The 17,761-nt window shown below is 48.4% G+C and overlaps 1 protein-coding gene across 1 annotated transcript; it reads left to right on the forward strand.

Annotated features, from left to right (window-relative positions):
- Positions 1-4,656: 4,656 nt before the first annotated feature.
- LOC130491727 (taste receptor type 1 member 3-like) lies at positions 4,657-11,851 on the forward strand. The gene is made up of 6 exons (XM_056865516.1): positions 4,657-4,838; positions 5,474-5,777; positions 7,088-7,858; positions 9,042-9,266; positions 10,203-10,323; positions 10,923-11,851. Exons 1-6 carry the CDS (start codon positions 4,657-4,659, stop codon positions 11,849-11,851), a joined length of 2,532 nt encoding a protein of 843 aa, XP_056721494.1.
- The last annotated feature ends 5,910 nt before the right edge of the window (positions 11,852-17,761 follow it).

The raw sequence follows: 17,761 nt of genomic DNA on the forward strand, positions 1-17,761 counted from the left end.
TCTTGGAAGCTAAGCAAGGTCAGTACTTGGAAGGGGAGCCACCAAGGAAGACCACACCAAGTCAAACTGTTGGGCCACCTAACCCAGAACTATCAACACCGATGAGCTGCTGGTTTCCAGAGTCATTTCCAGAACAGCTGCGGTCAATTTGGAAGCCGTTTTATGGAAACTGTGAACGTTGGATATCACAGACCAGCAAAGCAGAGGCTTGATCACAAAACAGCATGGTCTGCCCAGTAGCAATATAATTAATCTGCTTGGGTCAGTTAAAATTGCATTACTGTAAAACTATATGGAATGATGTTAAGTTTTAAGGGATTAATGTATTCATGTGTGTGACTTGTGTTGAAAAATCTGTTTTAAAGCAACAGAAGCCAAATCAGAAAGTCAAAGCTTTCCTGTACGGCAGAAGCAGACTTCTGATGAAGCTAATGCAAATTAGCGAAAAAAGGATAAGAGTCGCGAAACCTTGTAAACTTGTATAGATTGTTTTGTTGCATAACCTGAATCATTTGTTGGAAATCACGTTTGGAAATATAAACCATTATATTCAGTGCAGCCCTGACCTGGATGGCCCAGGCTAGCCTGATCTCATCAGATCTCGTAAGCTAAACAGGGCCAGCCCTGGTTAGCATTTGGATGGGAGACCACCAAGGAAGTCCAGGGTTGCTGTGCAGAGGAAGGCACTGGCAAACCACCTCTGTTAGTCTCTTGCCATGAAAACCCCCCAAAAAGGGGTCGCCATAGGTCGGCTGCGACTTGACGGCACTTTACACACACATATTCAGTGCATCAGCGATACTTTATGTATATGTGTGATTTCCAGGGTCTCGGCAGAGGCCTTTCCCAGCCCTACCGCCTGAGGTCCTTTAACTGGAGGTGCCAGAGATTTAAACTGGGATCTTCAGAGTATGTCGCTTTACAACCAAGCAACAACCCCTCACAAAAAAGGCACCTATACAAAATGCTGGTATCGTAGCATTTAAAGTAATCAACTACAGAATTATATAGTGGACAGCCCTAGTTCCCACGTGCATCTTTCCCCATCTCCTTATTGCGTTCTTTCTCTCAAAAAGAAAGGCTCAAAACAAAATGGTGGCTCAAGAGCCAAGATAGACATTTCCATCTAGACATTAGGAAGAACTTTCTAACAGTTAAGAGCGGTTCCTCGGTGGTGAGATCTCCTTCCCTGGAGGTTTTTAAAAAGAGGTTAGATGGCCATCTGTCAGCAAGGCTGATTCTATTACCTTAAGCAGATGATGAGAGGGAGGGCATCTTGGCCATCTTCTGGGCATGGAGTAGGGGTAACTGGGGGTGTGGGAGTAGGTAGTTTGGAATTTTTGCATTGTGCAGGGGGTTGGACTAGATGATCCTAGTGGTCCCTTCCAGCTCTATGATTCTACTGAGGTCTCACTTACATGATGGTATGACAAACCTAGTTAGCACCATCATTATCCTTTGGAGGGAGGAAGAGGTCACACAAAATATTGGCAGAAGAAATTAATTTTTTTTTTCATTTATCACGTGGGGAGAAGATAAATCTGTATATTCTGCTCGTTCTGCTGTTTGCATAGCGAGGCTGAAACCAGATATATATTTGCAGCCTAAAGAGAGTTCCAGGGTGCGATACAAGAGGGGTATTTTTCCACAGAGATTTTAATGTGCGCTGGTTTCAAATTTGCATAGCCACTTTTGCAAAGAACATGAAAACCCAGGGAGAGAAGGGATGCAAATTAAACTCCGGCTCCGAACGCAAATAATATTTATTTCCACATTAAAGTTGGGATGCTCTTCGAGCCACAATGAACATGCAAAGGACCCACAAAAAGGATCTGAGATTGCTCCAGATTGGTGTACCCTGCCCTGTGTTGGAGGGGGGACATACCCTCCAATATTTCACAGATGAAGAATAGGAACATGCTTCCGAACAACCATGATCAAACCAAGGAGAACCACTCTTCCCCATTACATATGGCTCAACTCCACCGGCCGCATTCTGGGTCGACTCCACCATTAGGTTTATTTAGTGCATTTTTAGCCCACGCTTTCTACAAGGAGCTTAGAGTGGTTCCCATCTTCTCTGCAGTAGCCTCACAAGAACCCTATGAGGAAGTTTAGGTGGAGAGAAACTGTGACTGGCCCAAGGTCGCCCAGCAAGCTTCAGGGCAGAGGGGGGATTCAAACCCAGGTCTCCCAGATCCGAGCCCGACACTCTAACACAGCACTGAGTTAACCAGAACAAAATGCACAACCCTTCCCCTTCTGTAACCTGCCTGGGAATTAAGACCGCAGGGAGAGACCCTCCTGACGTTCCCACCAACCAAAGAAACTCATCTGGTGGGCACACGAGAGAGGGCCTTTTCGGTGGCAGCCCCACGATTGTAGAGCAAACCCCCTAGGCCTCGCCCTCCAGTTTTTGATCTTCAGGAGGCAGTTGAAGACAGTTTTATTTAGGGCTGCATTTAATTTGTTTTAGTTTATTGGCAATTCTAATGGAGATTTTAAACTGCTGTCTTTTTTTGTGTTTTATAACCATTGTTTTATTTATATTGTAAGTCACCTGGAGTGCTACAAGGTAGAAAGGCGACCCATAAAAGTTTTAAATAAATAAGCAAATAAGCCTGTTTGATTTTGGGTGAATCCTATGGGTATTTCGAAGCTCGGTACTGTCAGCTTAAGAGCTATCTGCAGCAACTCTTGAACTCGGTGCCCCAGGTGGCTGCCGGTCCCTCTCCTTGTGGGACCGATCTGCCACGCATACAAAACCCAAAGAAAAATAATAATGTTAAATATCAAATCCATTCATTCTCACCCACCCTCTGGAAACTGTCCTCTTTTTTTGATGAGTGACGTTTTGTTTTTGCTATGCTTGGATTAAAACCTGCTAAAGCCAATTCAGAGTAAGGGTTAAATGGCTTTGTGGGCCTGGTTTAGTCCAGGTGGCCGTCCTCGGTCACTGAGTTTCAGGTACAGCATGTAAATCACACATTTTTGTTTATAAATCAGCTTAATCCTCTCCGCCCACCCTGCTCTAGGATGGGGTCTTTGAGGCACACTTTATCATCCCGTCTCTGTTTCCACTGACTGCTATTCAAATTCAGGAATCAGAGGCTGCATAGAAGAGATCCCTGGCCTTTTAAAGTCCCGATTGATTGGCGGTCCCCTCCAAACACCCATTCCTACCACTCCTGGACAGGTTACAAGAAAAGATGGGCAGTCGGAGACAGAATGAAAACGAATGAAATGCAGTCATAGGAGAGAAAAGGCAGGGATCGAAGGTATGAATGTGAAGTAAAGAGGACCAAAGTACAGGTAAGCGGACGCCTCTTTTCTGAAGAACTAACTTTTGTGGGGGGGAGGTTATTTAGGGCTAGGGGTAAACGCGATCACCCTTCGCATTGATGGCAGAGTTTGGTTATGTGGATTCAAAGACAAACAGGAAAAGAAAAAGGAGAGTTGGTTTTTATATGCCGACTTTCTCTGCCTTTTAAGGAGAATCAAACTGGCTTACCATCGCCTTCCCTTTCCCTCCACACAACAGACACCTTACGGCGCAGGTGAGGCTGAGAGAGTTCAAAGAGAACTGGGACTAGCCCAAGGTCACCCAGCTGGCTTCATGCAGAGGAGCGGGGAAACCAACCCAGTTCTCCAGATTAGAGTTCACAGCTCATGTGGAGGGTTGGATTGGGAAATCAAACCCGGTTCTCCAGATTAGAGTCCACCGCTCTTAACCATGACACCATGCTGGGTCTCAAAAAATGATCTGATTCTTTGCAAAGTAGAAGCCTCTCACAGCAGTGTGGCAATTTCCTCCTGTGCCAGGCAACTGACTGCCCAGAAGGGGTGGAAAAATCAGATTGCCATTGCTTGTCCAGTGTCCAATACATTGCTACGCTAAAGCCACATGAAATTGAAAACTCAAAACACGTTCACCAAACTTTTCAGGCTCTTTTGAATACTTGTCTGTCCAGGGCTTCAACCTTGGCCAACCCTTTTTTTTTTTGCAAAGATTAAGGCTCAAGTAGGCATGACAGAGATCCCGTACCACTGTCCCTCTATGGCAAGCAGCTCCTGAAACCTCAATTTGCCTCAAGGCCATGTAGGAACAAAAGAAAGGATTTAACCCTTCAACTTACCTCTTCGGTGTCCATCATCGAAAAGGGCCCCGCTAATCTGCTTATTTGCATTATGAACGGGAAAAATATGCATCCTTTAAAAACACACACATGCATTTTTTCTTTAAACGCTAATGAAGCCCAGGGTCAAGTAGCAAGACTGGGTGGAGGGTTAAACCCCCTCTTCCTTCCCTGCACAGCCCTAAGGCAAATTGAGACCAGCACAAGGATGTAAGCTTATGTCTTACAGACGGAGGGAGAAGTGTGATCCATCGCGCCATTCTTTTGCCCTTGTCCACTTTGGAAATGGTGTCATATGGATCAGGAAGTCACCCGGTTTGCATCTTGCCCCCCCCCCACAAACTCACTGAGGCAAGCCCCCCCCCCACCAATTTAGAGCCCCTTTGCAATATGGGGCTAACAATAATGAGCTACCTTGCAGGGTTGTCTGTAAGGATGACAAGGTAATGCTTTGAACCCTCAACAGCGTTGCATCACTGCAAGATCTTAAATGGGTACTTCTCTCCCCCCTCAAGGCAAAATGGAAACCCACTTGCTGCTCGGGCTCGTAGCTTTTGTCCTTTGCGTGAGGCCCCATAAATCGGAGACCAACTCCCTGGCCACCCAATTCAGCACGCCAGGGGACTTTGTGATTGGCGGATTGTTCGCGTTCCACTCCAAGGTGCGGTACAAGACCCTGGCGGAGATCCCCACATGTTACAGGTGAGCCGGAAACAAGAGGCCTTCCAAAAGTCTGCCAGGAATCGGGTTGCCAACTTTGGGTTTGGAAATTCCTGGAGACTGTAAGGATGGAGCGTGGGGAAGGTGGGGTTTGGGGAGGAGAGGGACTTCAGAGGGGTATAATGTCACAGAGCCAGCGTGATGTAGTGGTTAAGAGCGGTGGATTCTGATCTGGAGAACCGGGTTCGATTCCCCCACTCCTCCGCATGAGTGGCAGACGCTAATCTGGTGAACGGGGTTGGTTTCCCCACTCCTACACATGAAGCCAGCTGGGTGACCTTGGGCTAGTCACTCTCTCTCAGCCCCACACACTTCAAAGGGTGTCTGTTGTGGGGAGCGGAAGGGAAGGTGGTTGCAAGCCGGTTTGAGTCTTCCTTAAGTGGTCGAGTAAGTCGGCATATAAAAACCAACTCTTCTTCTTCCTCCCAAGCAGCCATTTTCTCCAGAGAGCTGATTCTAAGGAGCTTCACTGTGATGGTATAGTCCCCCCACGTGGGGTGGGGAGGGCACGCACATACCACCTCTACAATGCACATTTGAATGCCCTCTGTCGGCATTTCAACTTGCGCCCTATTGGTTGAAGTTTCGTTATCCACTATCAACCATCCTCTCCCTAGCTTCTATGCGCATGGGTACCAAACGCACCTCGGCATGCGCTTCGCCATTGAAGAAATCAACAACTCCCCCTCCCTGCTACCCGGCGTCAAACTCGGCTACGAAATCCACAACACCTGCAGCAACGTGGTCGTTGCGACCAAGCCAGCGGTTGGCTTCCTTTCCAAATCCCCTGGGGACAGCGGCCCCGAAGTGCAGTGCGATTACACAGACTACAAGCCCCGCATCATTGCCGTCGTGGGTCCGGACAGTTCGGAACTGAGCGTGGTGCTGTCCCGGCTACTGAATTTCCTTTCCATCCCTGAGGTAGGAAAGAACAACCCGCACACTGGTCAAGCATGGGGAAAATATGGCAGTAGGCCGGCAGCTCTGAAAGGTTGCCCATATACCCAGTCAGTTGATGGCAAGAACCTTAAATATCAGGGAGCCAGCAGGACTCGAACACGAGACCTTCTGATCTGTGCCCTGCTGCCCCTGGTGGTGAGCTGAAGAACTGCAGATGCAAGAACATCTTAGCAGTATTAGAAAAGAGCAAGAGTCCAGTATCACCTTAAAGACTAATTTTAGTCTTTAAGGTGCTACTGGACTCTTGCTCTTTTCTACTCCTGCAGACAGACTAACACGGCTGCCCACTGTGAATTATCTTAGCAGTATGGCATTCTCTGCCCCCCCCCCGCCCCCGGCCATTGCTAAAGGTAAGGCAAAGCACCAGGTCATTCCTGACCCATGGGGTGACGTCACATCCCCACGTTTACTAGGCAGACTTTGTTTATGGGGTGGCTTGCCAGTGCCTTCCCCAGTCATCTTCCCTTTACCCCCAGCGAGCAGGGTCCTCATTTTACCAACCTCGCAAGGATGGAAGGCTGAGTCGACCTTGAGCCGGCTACCTGAAACCGACTTCCGTTGGGATCGAACTCAGGTCGTGAGCAGAGCTTGGACTGCAGTACTGCAGCTTATCACTCTGTGCCACGGGGCTCCTGCCCTTCTTCTTGCCAACTGCTTTAATGAATAGGGTTGCCAGGTCCCTCTTCACCACCAGCGGGAGGTTTTTGGGGCGGAGCCTGAGGAGGGCGGGCATACTAGCCACACATAAAATTTATTTATAAAGAAGAATCATAGAGTGGGAAGGGGCCACCAGGGTTGTCTAGTCCAACCCCCTGCACAATGCAGGGAATTTGCGACTACCAGAGAGCCAGCGTGGTGCAGAGGTTAAGAGCGATGGTTTGGAGCAATGGAGTCTGATCTGGAGAACCGAGTTTGATTCCCCACTCCTCCACATGAGGGGCGGAGGCTAATCTGGTGAACTGGATTTGTTTCCCCACTCCTCCACATGAAGCCAGCTGGGTGTCCTTGGACTAGGCACACTCTCTCAGCCCCACCTACCTCACAGGGTGTCTGTTGCGGGGAGGAGAAGGGAAGGGGATTGTAAGCCGGTTTGGTTTTTCCTTAAGCGGTAGAGAAAGTCGGCATAGACAAACCAACTCTTCTTCTTCTCCTTTTGAAACGATCTGCCCATCCAACAATTCCTATTCCATCGGCACCCCTGCCAACCCCTCGATAAAAGCCATTTGAGCAGAGCGAACTCAGGGCCCTGCGTCCCTCCTCTCTTCCTCCAGGTCAGCCATGCGAGCACCAGCGAGACCCTGAGCGACAGAGGGCTGTACCCCTCCTTTTTCCGCACCGTCCCCAGCGACAAGAGCCAAGCTGACGCCATTGTCCAGCTCCTGCGGAAATTCCACTGGAACTGGGTGGCCGCCCTGGCGAGCGACGACGAATACGGCCGCCGGGTGCTGGAGGTCTTCGTGCAGGCGGCCCTGTCCAAGGACACGTGCATCGCCTTCGAGGCCATCCTGCCCAGCGCCCCGACAAAAACAGAGAGGCGGAAGCAGCTGGCCAAGATCGCCAGCCAGCTGGTGGAATCCCGCATCAACACCACCGTTGTCTTCGCACCCCCCGCCAAAGCCGAGGAGCTGTTGACGGTCGTGCTCGAACGAGGGCTAGCCGGCAAAGTGTGGATCGCCAGCGAGTGCTGGGCCACCGCCGCCACCCTTAGGTTCATTCCAAACTTGGCCAGTTTGGGAACTATTATCGGGATTGGGGTGAAAAGCGGGAGGATGCCTGGCTTCCTGGAGTATGTACGACGCATCCTAGCTGGTCCTGAGCAGGGCCAGGATAGCTCCGCCATAGGCTGGGAACATGAGCAGTGTCCCGAATGTGGGCGCCTGACCCTCGCCAACCTCTCCGACATTGTCTACGGCGCTAAGTTCCACGAAACGTTCAGCGCCTATAAAGCCGTCTATGCCGTGGCCCATGCGCTCCATCAGCTGCTCCGGTGCAACGTTACGAGCCAGAGATGCAACATGGACCAAGAGGTCTACCCTTGGCAGGTAAGCGGGCATTCACCTAAAGATCAGCCTTGTAAGCCACCCCACATGGGATGCTGTTGAGTTGACCTGATCACAATGGCAAGTGGGAGGAGAGATCCCAATGGATGAGGTTATGCCTACCACCATAGGGGAGGGGCTGTGGCTCAGTGGTAGAGCATCTGCTTGGCATGCAGGAGGTCCCAGGTTCAATCCCCAGCATCTCCAGTTAAAGGGACTAGGCAGGTAGGTGATGTGAAAGACCTCTGCCTGGAGAGCCATGGGGAGGGGCTGTGGCTCAGTGGTAGAGCATCTGCTTGGCATGCAGAAGGTCCCAGGTTCAATCCCCGGCATCTCCAGCTAAAGGGACCAGGCAAGTAGGTGATGTGAAAGACCTTTCTCTGCCTGAGACCCTGGAGAGCTGCTGCCAGTCTGAGTAGACAATACTGACTTTGATGGACCAGGGGTCTGATTCAGTATAAGGCAGCTTCATGTGCTCACTGAGAAAGCAGAGCCCGCCTTCAATTCATGTTAGAACTTGGGGGCATCCAATAAAATCAGCTGAGCACAGTTTCAGGAGAGCCAGTGTGGTGTAGTGGTTAGGAGCAGTGGACTCTAATCTGGAGAACAGGGTTTGATTCCCCAGTCCTCCACACGAAGCATGCTGGGTGGCCTTTGGCCAGTCACCATTCTCTCTGAACTTTCTCAGCCCCACCTACCTCACAAGGTGTCTGTTGTGGGGAGAGGAAGGTAAGGTAAGCTGTTTTGATTCTCCTAAAAAGGTAGAGAAAGTTGGCATATAAAAACCAACTCTTTTTATGGAGAACAAATGATAGTAACCTCACCTGGACGTGACCAGAGAATGGATAACTGTGGCTAGATTATTCTTTTCCAAGAAGGGCTACTGTGGATATTTTAGTGAACCCTCCTTTCTATTGACCCAGGTCTCAACCATCAGGGCTAGAACCTTGTTATTAAAAACCATAAAGGAATCCAGCATTTTAAAACAGCATGCTTAGGAGCAGATCAGGATATTCTAAAGCCATATTCTTTAGAGGTTTCTTACTTCCCGGTCCACATTTTGCAAAACAGCTTAAGCAAGATGTAAAAGACAGGACGTGTTTTCCCATTAAGACTTACCAGAGAGAACAACACCCCATCTGTGATTTTCATTAACTGCACCTTCTGGATTCTCCGTTTCTTATAGCTGCTGGAAGAAATAGCCAAAGTCAACTTCACTGTGGAATCGCAGCCAGTTTATTTCAAGAATGGCAATCCGCCAACGGGTTACGATCTGGTTCTCTGGAGATGGAACACCACCAGTAACACCACCAGTAGCTTTGAGTTTGTTTCCATCGGCAGCTACGACACTTTGCAACGCGAGCTCACCCTGAATGAATCCAAGATCCAGTGGCACACGAGAGATAAAAAGGTTCATACTCACAAGAAAGTCCCCCATTTTCTGGGGGGTGGATGGAAGATCAGGTTCTGGGCCAATCAAAATCAAAGTAGTTCTGGATTTGGTTGTCAGCATCTCCAGGGAAAGTATCTCAAGTAAGTAGGTGTTGGTCAAAATCCTGGAAAGCTGCTACCGATGAGATTAGACAACACTAGGCCAGACAGACCAATGGTCCAAGTTGCTATATTGAATAACATGCTGTCAAGTTGCAACCGCCTAATGGCAATCCCATCGGTGGGGTGTTGAAGGCAAGAGATGAGCAGAGGTGGTTTGCCATTGGCTTCCTCTGCAGAGCAACCCCTTCCTTGCTGGTCTCCCATCCAGGTAATCACAAAGGCTGACCCTACTTAGCTTCCGAGATCGGGCAAGCATGGGGAAGGGCTGTGGCTCGGTAGTAGAGCCTCTGCTTTGCATGCAGAAGGTCCCAGGTTCAATCCCTGGCATCTCCAGTTTAAGGGACTAGGCAAGTAGGTGATGTGAAAGACCTCTGCCTGAGACCTTGGAGAGCCGCTGCCTGAGTAGGCAATACTGACTTTGATGAAGGGTCGGATTCAGTATAAGGCAGCTTCATGTGATCATCCTGGTCAAGGCAAATATGTGAGTGCTGTCAAGTCAAGGTAAGATTGTCAGTTAAGAAGACTTAAACCCAGTTTTGCCTACTGTCGTTTGCCTACTGCTGTACTGCCACACCACAGTGGCTTGAATTTAGACTATTGCAGAATAAACAAATCCAGCAGGCAGAGATGAACCTTTGGCCACTTGTAATACTGCATGTGGGGGCAGTAATCCATTTGAGAATGGGGGGTGGGTGGGTTACAAGACTGTCCTTTGATCTTTGAAATGTCCAACCACCCAGTCTTCCTCTTTTCCCACAGTTGATAAAGGTTTGACCCCCCCTTTTTGTTAAAGCCCCCAATATCCAGATGTTCGCAGGACTGCATGCCCAGCCAGAAGAGGCATTTAAGAGGCGAACACAACTGCTGCTATCAGTGTGAGGACTGTCCAACCGGTTACTTCCAGAACAAAAATGGTGAGCGGGATCTATAAACTGAGAACACCCTCGGTGTAATGGTTAAGAGCGGTGGTTTGGAGTGATCAAGTCTGATCTGGAGAACCGGGTTTAATTCCCCACTCCTTCACATGAGCAGAGGACGCTAATCTGGTGAACCAGTTTGGTTTCCCCACTCCTCCACATGCGTGGCGGACTCTAATCTGGAGAACCAGGTTTGATTCCCCACTCCTTCACACGAGCGGCGAAGGCTAATCTGGTGAACCGGATTGGTTTCCCCACTCCTCCACATGAAGCCAGCTGGGTGACCTTGGGCTAGTCACACTCTCTCAGCCCCACCTACCTCACAAGGTGTCTATTGTGGGGAGGGGAAGGGAAGGTGACTGTAAACCTGTTTGATTCTTCCTTAAGTGGGAGAGAAAGTTGGCATATAAAAACCAACTCTTCTTCTTCTTCCTCTTGGGGATAGTGTCAGAGCAGTAGAGAAAGGATGCCTAGCGTCTTGTCCCCTCTATCTCTCCAACTCACTAGTCTTGTCCCCCTCTGAAGTCTGAGGTCAAAAGAGTCAAAGCCCTTCACTTCCAACACCTTCCTGCCTCACCAATAACTTTTCTGTCTAGATCCAAGCGAATGTACCCAGTGCCCCAAACAGCAATGGTTTCTCGAGGAGAACAGTACGTGCCAGGATAGGACGATTGAGTACCTGGAGGTGACCGATCTACTCCCCGTCATCATGCTGAGCCTGACTATCTTGGCCCTGGCTCAGATGGTGGCCATCGCTGGCATTTTCGCCAAATACAGGAGCACCCCGGCAATGCGCTACATCGGCAGCTTCCCGACTTTCCTGCTCATCCTCTCTTCGGCTTGCTTCTGCAGCAGCTTCTTCTTCTTCACGATCAAGCCCTCCCTCTGGGTCTGCCAGCTCCGGCAGCCGTTCTTCTTCCTCAGCTTCACCGTCGGCTTGGCCACGTTACTCGGGAAAGTCGCGCAAAGCTCCGGACTCGACCGAACCCTGAAGAGCCCTTTGTTGAAGAGATATTCACTGGCTCTCTGCGTTCTCGTCAACGCAGCCGTTCAGAGTCTTCTCTGCATCTCCTGGTATCTCTGGGACCCGCCGTCCTTGGAGGAGAGCACCAACTTGGAGAGAAGCATCCTGTTGCAGTGCCAAGACGTCTCTTTCCCCGGCTTTGGCCTTCTTCTCGCTTACAGCTACTGCCTAGCGGTCGTCTGCTGCATCTGCTCCTTCTGGGGAAACAGCTCCCAGAGGGCCCACGATAAAGCCACCAAGGCCATCAACTTCGCCATGGTCTTGATCATCATCATCTGGACCCTCTTCGTGCCCACGTACGCCACCTCCCAAGGAAAGTTCGTCTCCTTGTTCCAGGCATTTGCAGGCCTAGCGAGCGTCTTCGCCATTTTTGGCTCCTGCTATTACCAGGTGTGCTATGTCGTACTCTTTGCACCCCACATGAATACCGACAGCCATTTCTGCAGCCTGCCTCAGAATCCTCCTGCTGAGGACGAGTCCGACACGGCAGAAATCAAGTAGGCGAAGCCGACCCAGAGGACTCCAAGACCCGGGAGCAGCTGGGAGAGCCAGCGTGGCATAGTGGTTAAGAGTGGTGGACTCCGATCTGGAGAACCAGGTTTGGATCCACCCCACAATCTGGTTCTTGCTTGTACTGTGCAGAGAAAGGTATGTGACATACCCACCCATAAGAACATAAGAAAAGCCATGCTGGATCAGACCCAGGCCCATCAAGTCCAGCAGTCTGTTCATGCAGCGGCCAACCAGGTGCCTCTAGGAAGTCCACAAACACAACCACGGCAGCAGCATTATCCTGCCTGTGTTCAAATGCTGCTGCTATTATTATTATTATTATTATTATTATTATTATTATTATTATTATTATTATTATTATTATTATTATTTCTGATGGTTAGAAATTCATAAGTTCAGACGAGCTGTATTTATATCCTGCCTTTCTCCCTGGTGGGGGACCCAAAGCAGCTTACATTGTTCTCCTTTCCTCCACTTTATCCTCATAACAATCCTGCGAGGTAGGTAGGCTGAAAGTGCATGGCTGGCCCAAGGTCACCCAGCAAGCTTCCATGGCCAAGTGGGGATTCGAACTTGGGCTTGCTTCTCAGATCCTAGTCCAACACTTTAACCACGCTGGCTGTATGAACCTATGTAGCCTGACACCTCTCCCCCCCCCCCCCCGATGACTGGGGAAGTCAGAAAAGGAACGTTTGTTACCTCTTCTCCCTTCGAATGTAGGAGATGAAGTTTGTTTCAGAACTGTGGCCCATGATCCTGGGGTAGCCAGGAACAAATCTATGCTTAGAGGAAGAAAGTTGGATTTACTAGCATCGAAAATAAAATAATCGCCACCAATGAAGAAAAGACATGAAGTGCTTCCGTCACATAAAATTAAAAGTTTTTTTTAGTGTTTAAAATAGCATTTACACATAAGCAGCTATATATTAACTATACAGACACTTGAATTTTTAATACAATATCTACAAAAAAATTCAGTTATAGAATAGACATTTAAAATGGGGAACGGTGTGGTTCATGCCACTAAGAGGTCAATCTTGGAGTCAAACAAGTTCTAGGTCTGTTGCCCAATAGAGGGAAAGGGGGGGGCAAATATATGCTCCCCTCCCACTAATTAAAATCTTTTGACTTGTTCCTCTTCTCTACTGTACATAAATTCTTTACACGTCTTTCTAATCACTGATTAGAATTAATCATTCTTTTAAAGTCACTCATTACAATCCAGTTAAATGCAATTTAAAAGAGGGGGGGGGGGAACTTCACGTTTTGTCAGTGCCAGGATGGGGCGGTTGTTTAAACAGAGGAACCAGAAGAAAAGAATCCCAGCAGTTCAAAAAAGTCAGCTGTCAATCCATTGGTGTAGGTTGCCCAAAATGTATAAGGCGATTAATCATATAAAGGGACAGGCCGCTTTGAAAGAAATGGGTGAACATGGAGGTCATCAAGAGACAATAACCGAGTCTTTTATTAGTGAAGACAGACATAATGTATCAAAGGGGAAGACAGACATAATATTTTTAATGTGATGAAAGAAGGCAGAACACATGCTTGCTGCATTTCTCTGAGACATCTGTCTCGGTAAGCACGGGGTTTAAATCCATTTGCCCCACCCTGAAATAGTTACATCTGTCTTCACTGCTAAAATGTTACATCTGTCTTTAGTTTAAGACTACAGTGTTGATCTCACAAACCAGGGAGTACATCTTGACTGAATTCATTATAACTTACATACATACATTTCTCCTATGATAAAGTAACTGCAACCACAATGCAATACCTTCATTTTGCATGGATTTGAAAAAAGCACAGCAGGTTCATCCTATAAGCTCTTATAGGTCTGTTTCTCGGGTATCAAAAAGGGGCCATGCCAACTTTTTTAGTTTTCAGCGTTCAGCCATGGGGCTACTTCGCACACGACTGTTTCCTGCACTGGTGTCAGAAAACAAGGCACGCACACATGTGAATAATCATACGAGTCGAATGAGTCCGTGGCAGATCACATGCTTTACATGCAGAAGGTCCCGGGTACAATCCCCAGAAATTTTGTTCAGAAAGGATCACAGATAGGTATTAGAGAGCTGCTGCTACTCAAGAGTAAAGGGGTCGACATTCTGTGACATTTCAAGCGTGAAAACACGGACATTCTTGCACACTTATGACCCTTCTAGGAGGTTGGATTGTGCACTACACACTGCCTTCGCGTTCAAGCCAAGTCACATTATTCAAGAGGTTTAACCTCTGTAATAATACCCAAGTGGTAACACACAGCAAGTTTTTTTTTTAAAAAAAACTTGTGCTTCTAGTGCTTAGGGAAAGGGGCACTTTTCTAGCGCTCCAGGAACGAAGTTCCTTGCCCCCATTTTCCCTGGTCTGGCAAAGCAAAAATAAACCATGCGCAATATGGGTATGCATGCAAATTCCATCACAAAATCCAGCTTTACTGGCACCGATCACGATTTCCGCAGCACACAAGAATGCACAACCCTGCTTATGCTCATGGTTCGCTCAACAGGTATCAGGACGGTGGAGGGGGGGGGGAGAAATACTGCATAATTCACAAAGGTGCCAGCCCAATCTGCCAATAAGTGGAGAGGCAGGTTTGCAAACTACTCGGCGGAGCAGGACGGCAAAGGTACTGGCGCACCTTGAAAAACCAAACCCTTCCGCTTGTGGCATGAGACAGCCTGGCACTGCGGATACATGGGAACTGAACCTCCCAGAGAACCGGTCTGTGATTCCACCACCAATGACACTAGGAGACACTGAGCTCAGGACATAGAATCATAGAGTTGGAGGAGACCACCAGGGTCATCTAGTCCAACCCCCTGCACAATACAGGAAATTCATAACTACCTCCCCACCAACCCCAGTGACCCATACTCCATTCCCAGAAGATGGCCAAGGTGCCCTCCCTCTCATGAACTGCCTAAGGTCATAGAATAAGCATTCCTGGCAGATGGCCATCTAGCCTCTTCTTAAAAACCTCCAGGGAAGGAGAGCTTACCACCTCCCGAGGAAGCCTGTTCCACTGAGGAACTGCTCTAACCGTTAGAAAATTATTCCATATGTCTAGACGGAAACACTTTTGATTTCATTTCAACCCGTTGGTTCTGGTCCGACCTTCTGGGGCAACAGAAAACAACTCAGCACCCTCCTCTCTATGACAGCCCTTCAAGTACTTGAAGATGGTTATCATATCACCTCTCAGTCATCTCTGCTTCAGGCTAAACATCCCCAGCTCCTTCAACCTTTCCTCATAAAATGGCACATGTCATCAGATTGTTCTTATGTTTTTATTTTTCGGCAGCCATGACGGGAACATGGAGGGCAATCAGGGAATATGATCACGGCCTTGGGAAAAGGAGTTGACATCTTTCCCCCTCCTGCATGTCATTTTCTCGACCCTCCACCCTTCTCTCTGGAGCTGCTACTTGCTTCGTGGGGCAGGAAGCCACCAAGTGCCTGTCAATCTGATGTGATTTGTGGCATATTCAGCTCATGGGCTGGAAGGTGGAGGTTTGGAAAATACGCACGGGGGAGAAATAATTTTTTAAAAATCCTGTTCCTAGGCACCAAGCATGAACCACATCCCGCCCCTGGGGCTCACGTCTGAAAAAACTTGCAAATGGCAGATCTTCAGAGTCACACCTAGCTTGGTGCATTATTGCTCAGCTGATGGGCAGCTCAAGTGAACAAACTAATCAGTGCAGAAATAAATCTTTCTCCATAAATGTAAGAGACATGAAAGCAGCCAGCAGAGTACTGCAGAGGCAAGTGTGGGGAGAAGAGGGTTTTCCTGCTCCCAGAGGACCAAACTGTGCAAATGGGAAAGCTCTGCTCACCTCTACTTATGATAGGAATGACAACTCACACGGGGCTTTTGACAGAAGGGTTCATCGCAAGAGCCCAGCAGTTGGTAATGTTAATGCCAAGACAGGTGTAACATACCTGACAGGTGTTCTTTGCCCCTGGGATGAGTCAAGCTTCCCCTGACTTCCACACATACATTTCTCACAAATCAAAAGCGGGACCAAGCTCTCAGGCCTTTTAGGCAGGGATATTTCCCCACGGTCACCCCCACCGACTGCTTCAGAGATTCCTTTTGATTACGCACGCCTTTTCCAAAAGTCAGAGGTTGACTCGCTCTCCCCGCGCATTTAGCCTGTGTTTTCTGGATGCTGTTTTAGCCAGAATCTGGAAAAGGCAGGCAAAACGCGCGGGGAGAGCGAGGTGACCTTTGACGAACGGAAAAGGCATGCATAATCAAAAGGAAGCCCCGAAGCAGTCGGCGGGGGTGACCATGGGGAAACATCCCTGCATAAAAGGCCTCAGTCTTGGGCCCGCCCTTGTTCTTTCAATGGCCCGCCTAATGTTTTCGAAGCAACCGTCACTCGCGCATTTGTGTACACATCCCTCTTTCATCTAACTAAAGTAACAGTAATAATCACAAACCGTTTGCACAAACCATTACGGACATTTCTCCAGGGGCATGTTCGTAACGTCACAGGCAGTAAGTGCTTGCCCAGTCCCGACTCCCCTTTCCTTGCTCTGGAAATCTGCGGAATTGTTCCCCCTCTTCCATATGAGAAGGCAGTGCGTGTTTTCACAGCAGCAAAAGTGCGTCAAGTCAGCCAATTAATTTTTTATACATTCACAATGCGATTCCGGCTGCGCCTATTTCAGGGTGCGCAGGATGCTGCCCCAAACCTCAGCCAGAAACCATCCAAAGAGGTTCTTGGACATTATCTCTTTAAGAGGTCACACGGTTGCCTCCAAATTTAAGGGTGCATTTCTACACGATGGTGTCCTCGTCGCTGTCCGGCTGCCTTGCTGGAATCAAATTTTACAATTTCCTATTCATTACAAAGGTCTACCGTTGTGAGGGACTCAGGATATTTGGCCTTTTTTTGTATACATATAGCGAGCTGGATTCTGTCGTTCTTCACTCTGGCTGTTCCCATCAGCGGTGTAGGGAAAAAAAACCTACCGACGCCAGAGAGGATTGAAGAACACTGGGTCAAGTATTTCCTTAATTGTACGGCAAACACAGCGCCGAGAGTAAGTTAACACTGGTGGCAGCAGAATCCGTTTTCTCCTTATCTCTATGAAGGAAAGAGTTGGACCGCAGACCTGTCATTATGGAGGCCTGTAGCAGCTTTTGGAAACGGGCAAACACTGACAGCCACCGTGGGGCTTCTTTCCACACAGAATGAACAAATGGTGAGGGTCACTGTAACCCAATGCAAGGTTGACATTTGGCCGTAACGAACAGGAGTCCCATTACAAAGTGCAGGGTGGTGAGCCATGAGCACATACCCCAGAAGTCGGCATTTCACCTACTTCCAAGTAGCTTTTTTCCTTCTTAGAACAGTTGTGTTAGTATTTAAGCAAAAGGAAGCAACCTTGGAATGGAACCGCCCACCTCTGGAGAGAGCCTCCAAGAGAGCATCTCTGCTTGGACACACCCTAGGTTTCACAGCTGCTAGCTAGCATTGTCCTTATAGGAATAAAAATAAAATCAGAAGTAGCCAACGCGCGTGGTGGGAAAGGGGGGGAAATCATTTTTTTAAAAGGTGCAAATACGCATGATGGGAAAGTGTAATACAAAATCTTATTCCTTGATTCAGCCAAGAAGGACACAGTATAATTGCACTGGAAGAGGTGCCACTAAGAACAAAGCTTATATGTGAAGAGAACACCAATCAACCACATTCAGAAAAACAAAGATAAGGAGGAGGGGAGTATGGGAGATTCCACTGATTTGCTGATATTCAACATCCCAGAATTTCTCTTCCTTGTTTGTTTGCAACACACAATCAAGAGTCAGGAAGGTGTGACATGCAAGAACAGTCAAAATGTTTATTTTCTCCCCTCCCCGGCCCCGATTTGTTTTAAGCG

This window comes from Euleptes europaea, chromosome 19 (genome assembly GCF_029931775.1).
Source record: "Euleptes europaea isolate rEulEur1 chromosome 19, rEulEur1.hap1, whole genome shotgun sequence".
NCBI classification, from domain to species: Eukaryota; Metazoa; Chordata; class Lepidosauria; order Squamata; family Sphaerodactylidae; genus Euleptes; species Euleptes europaea.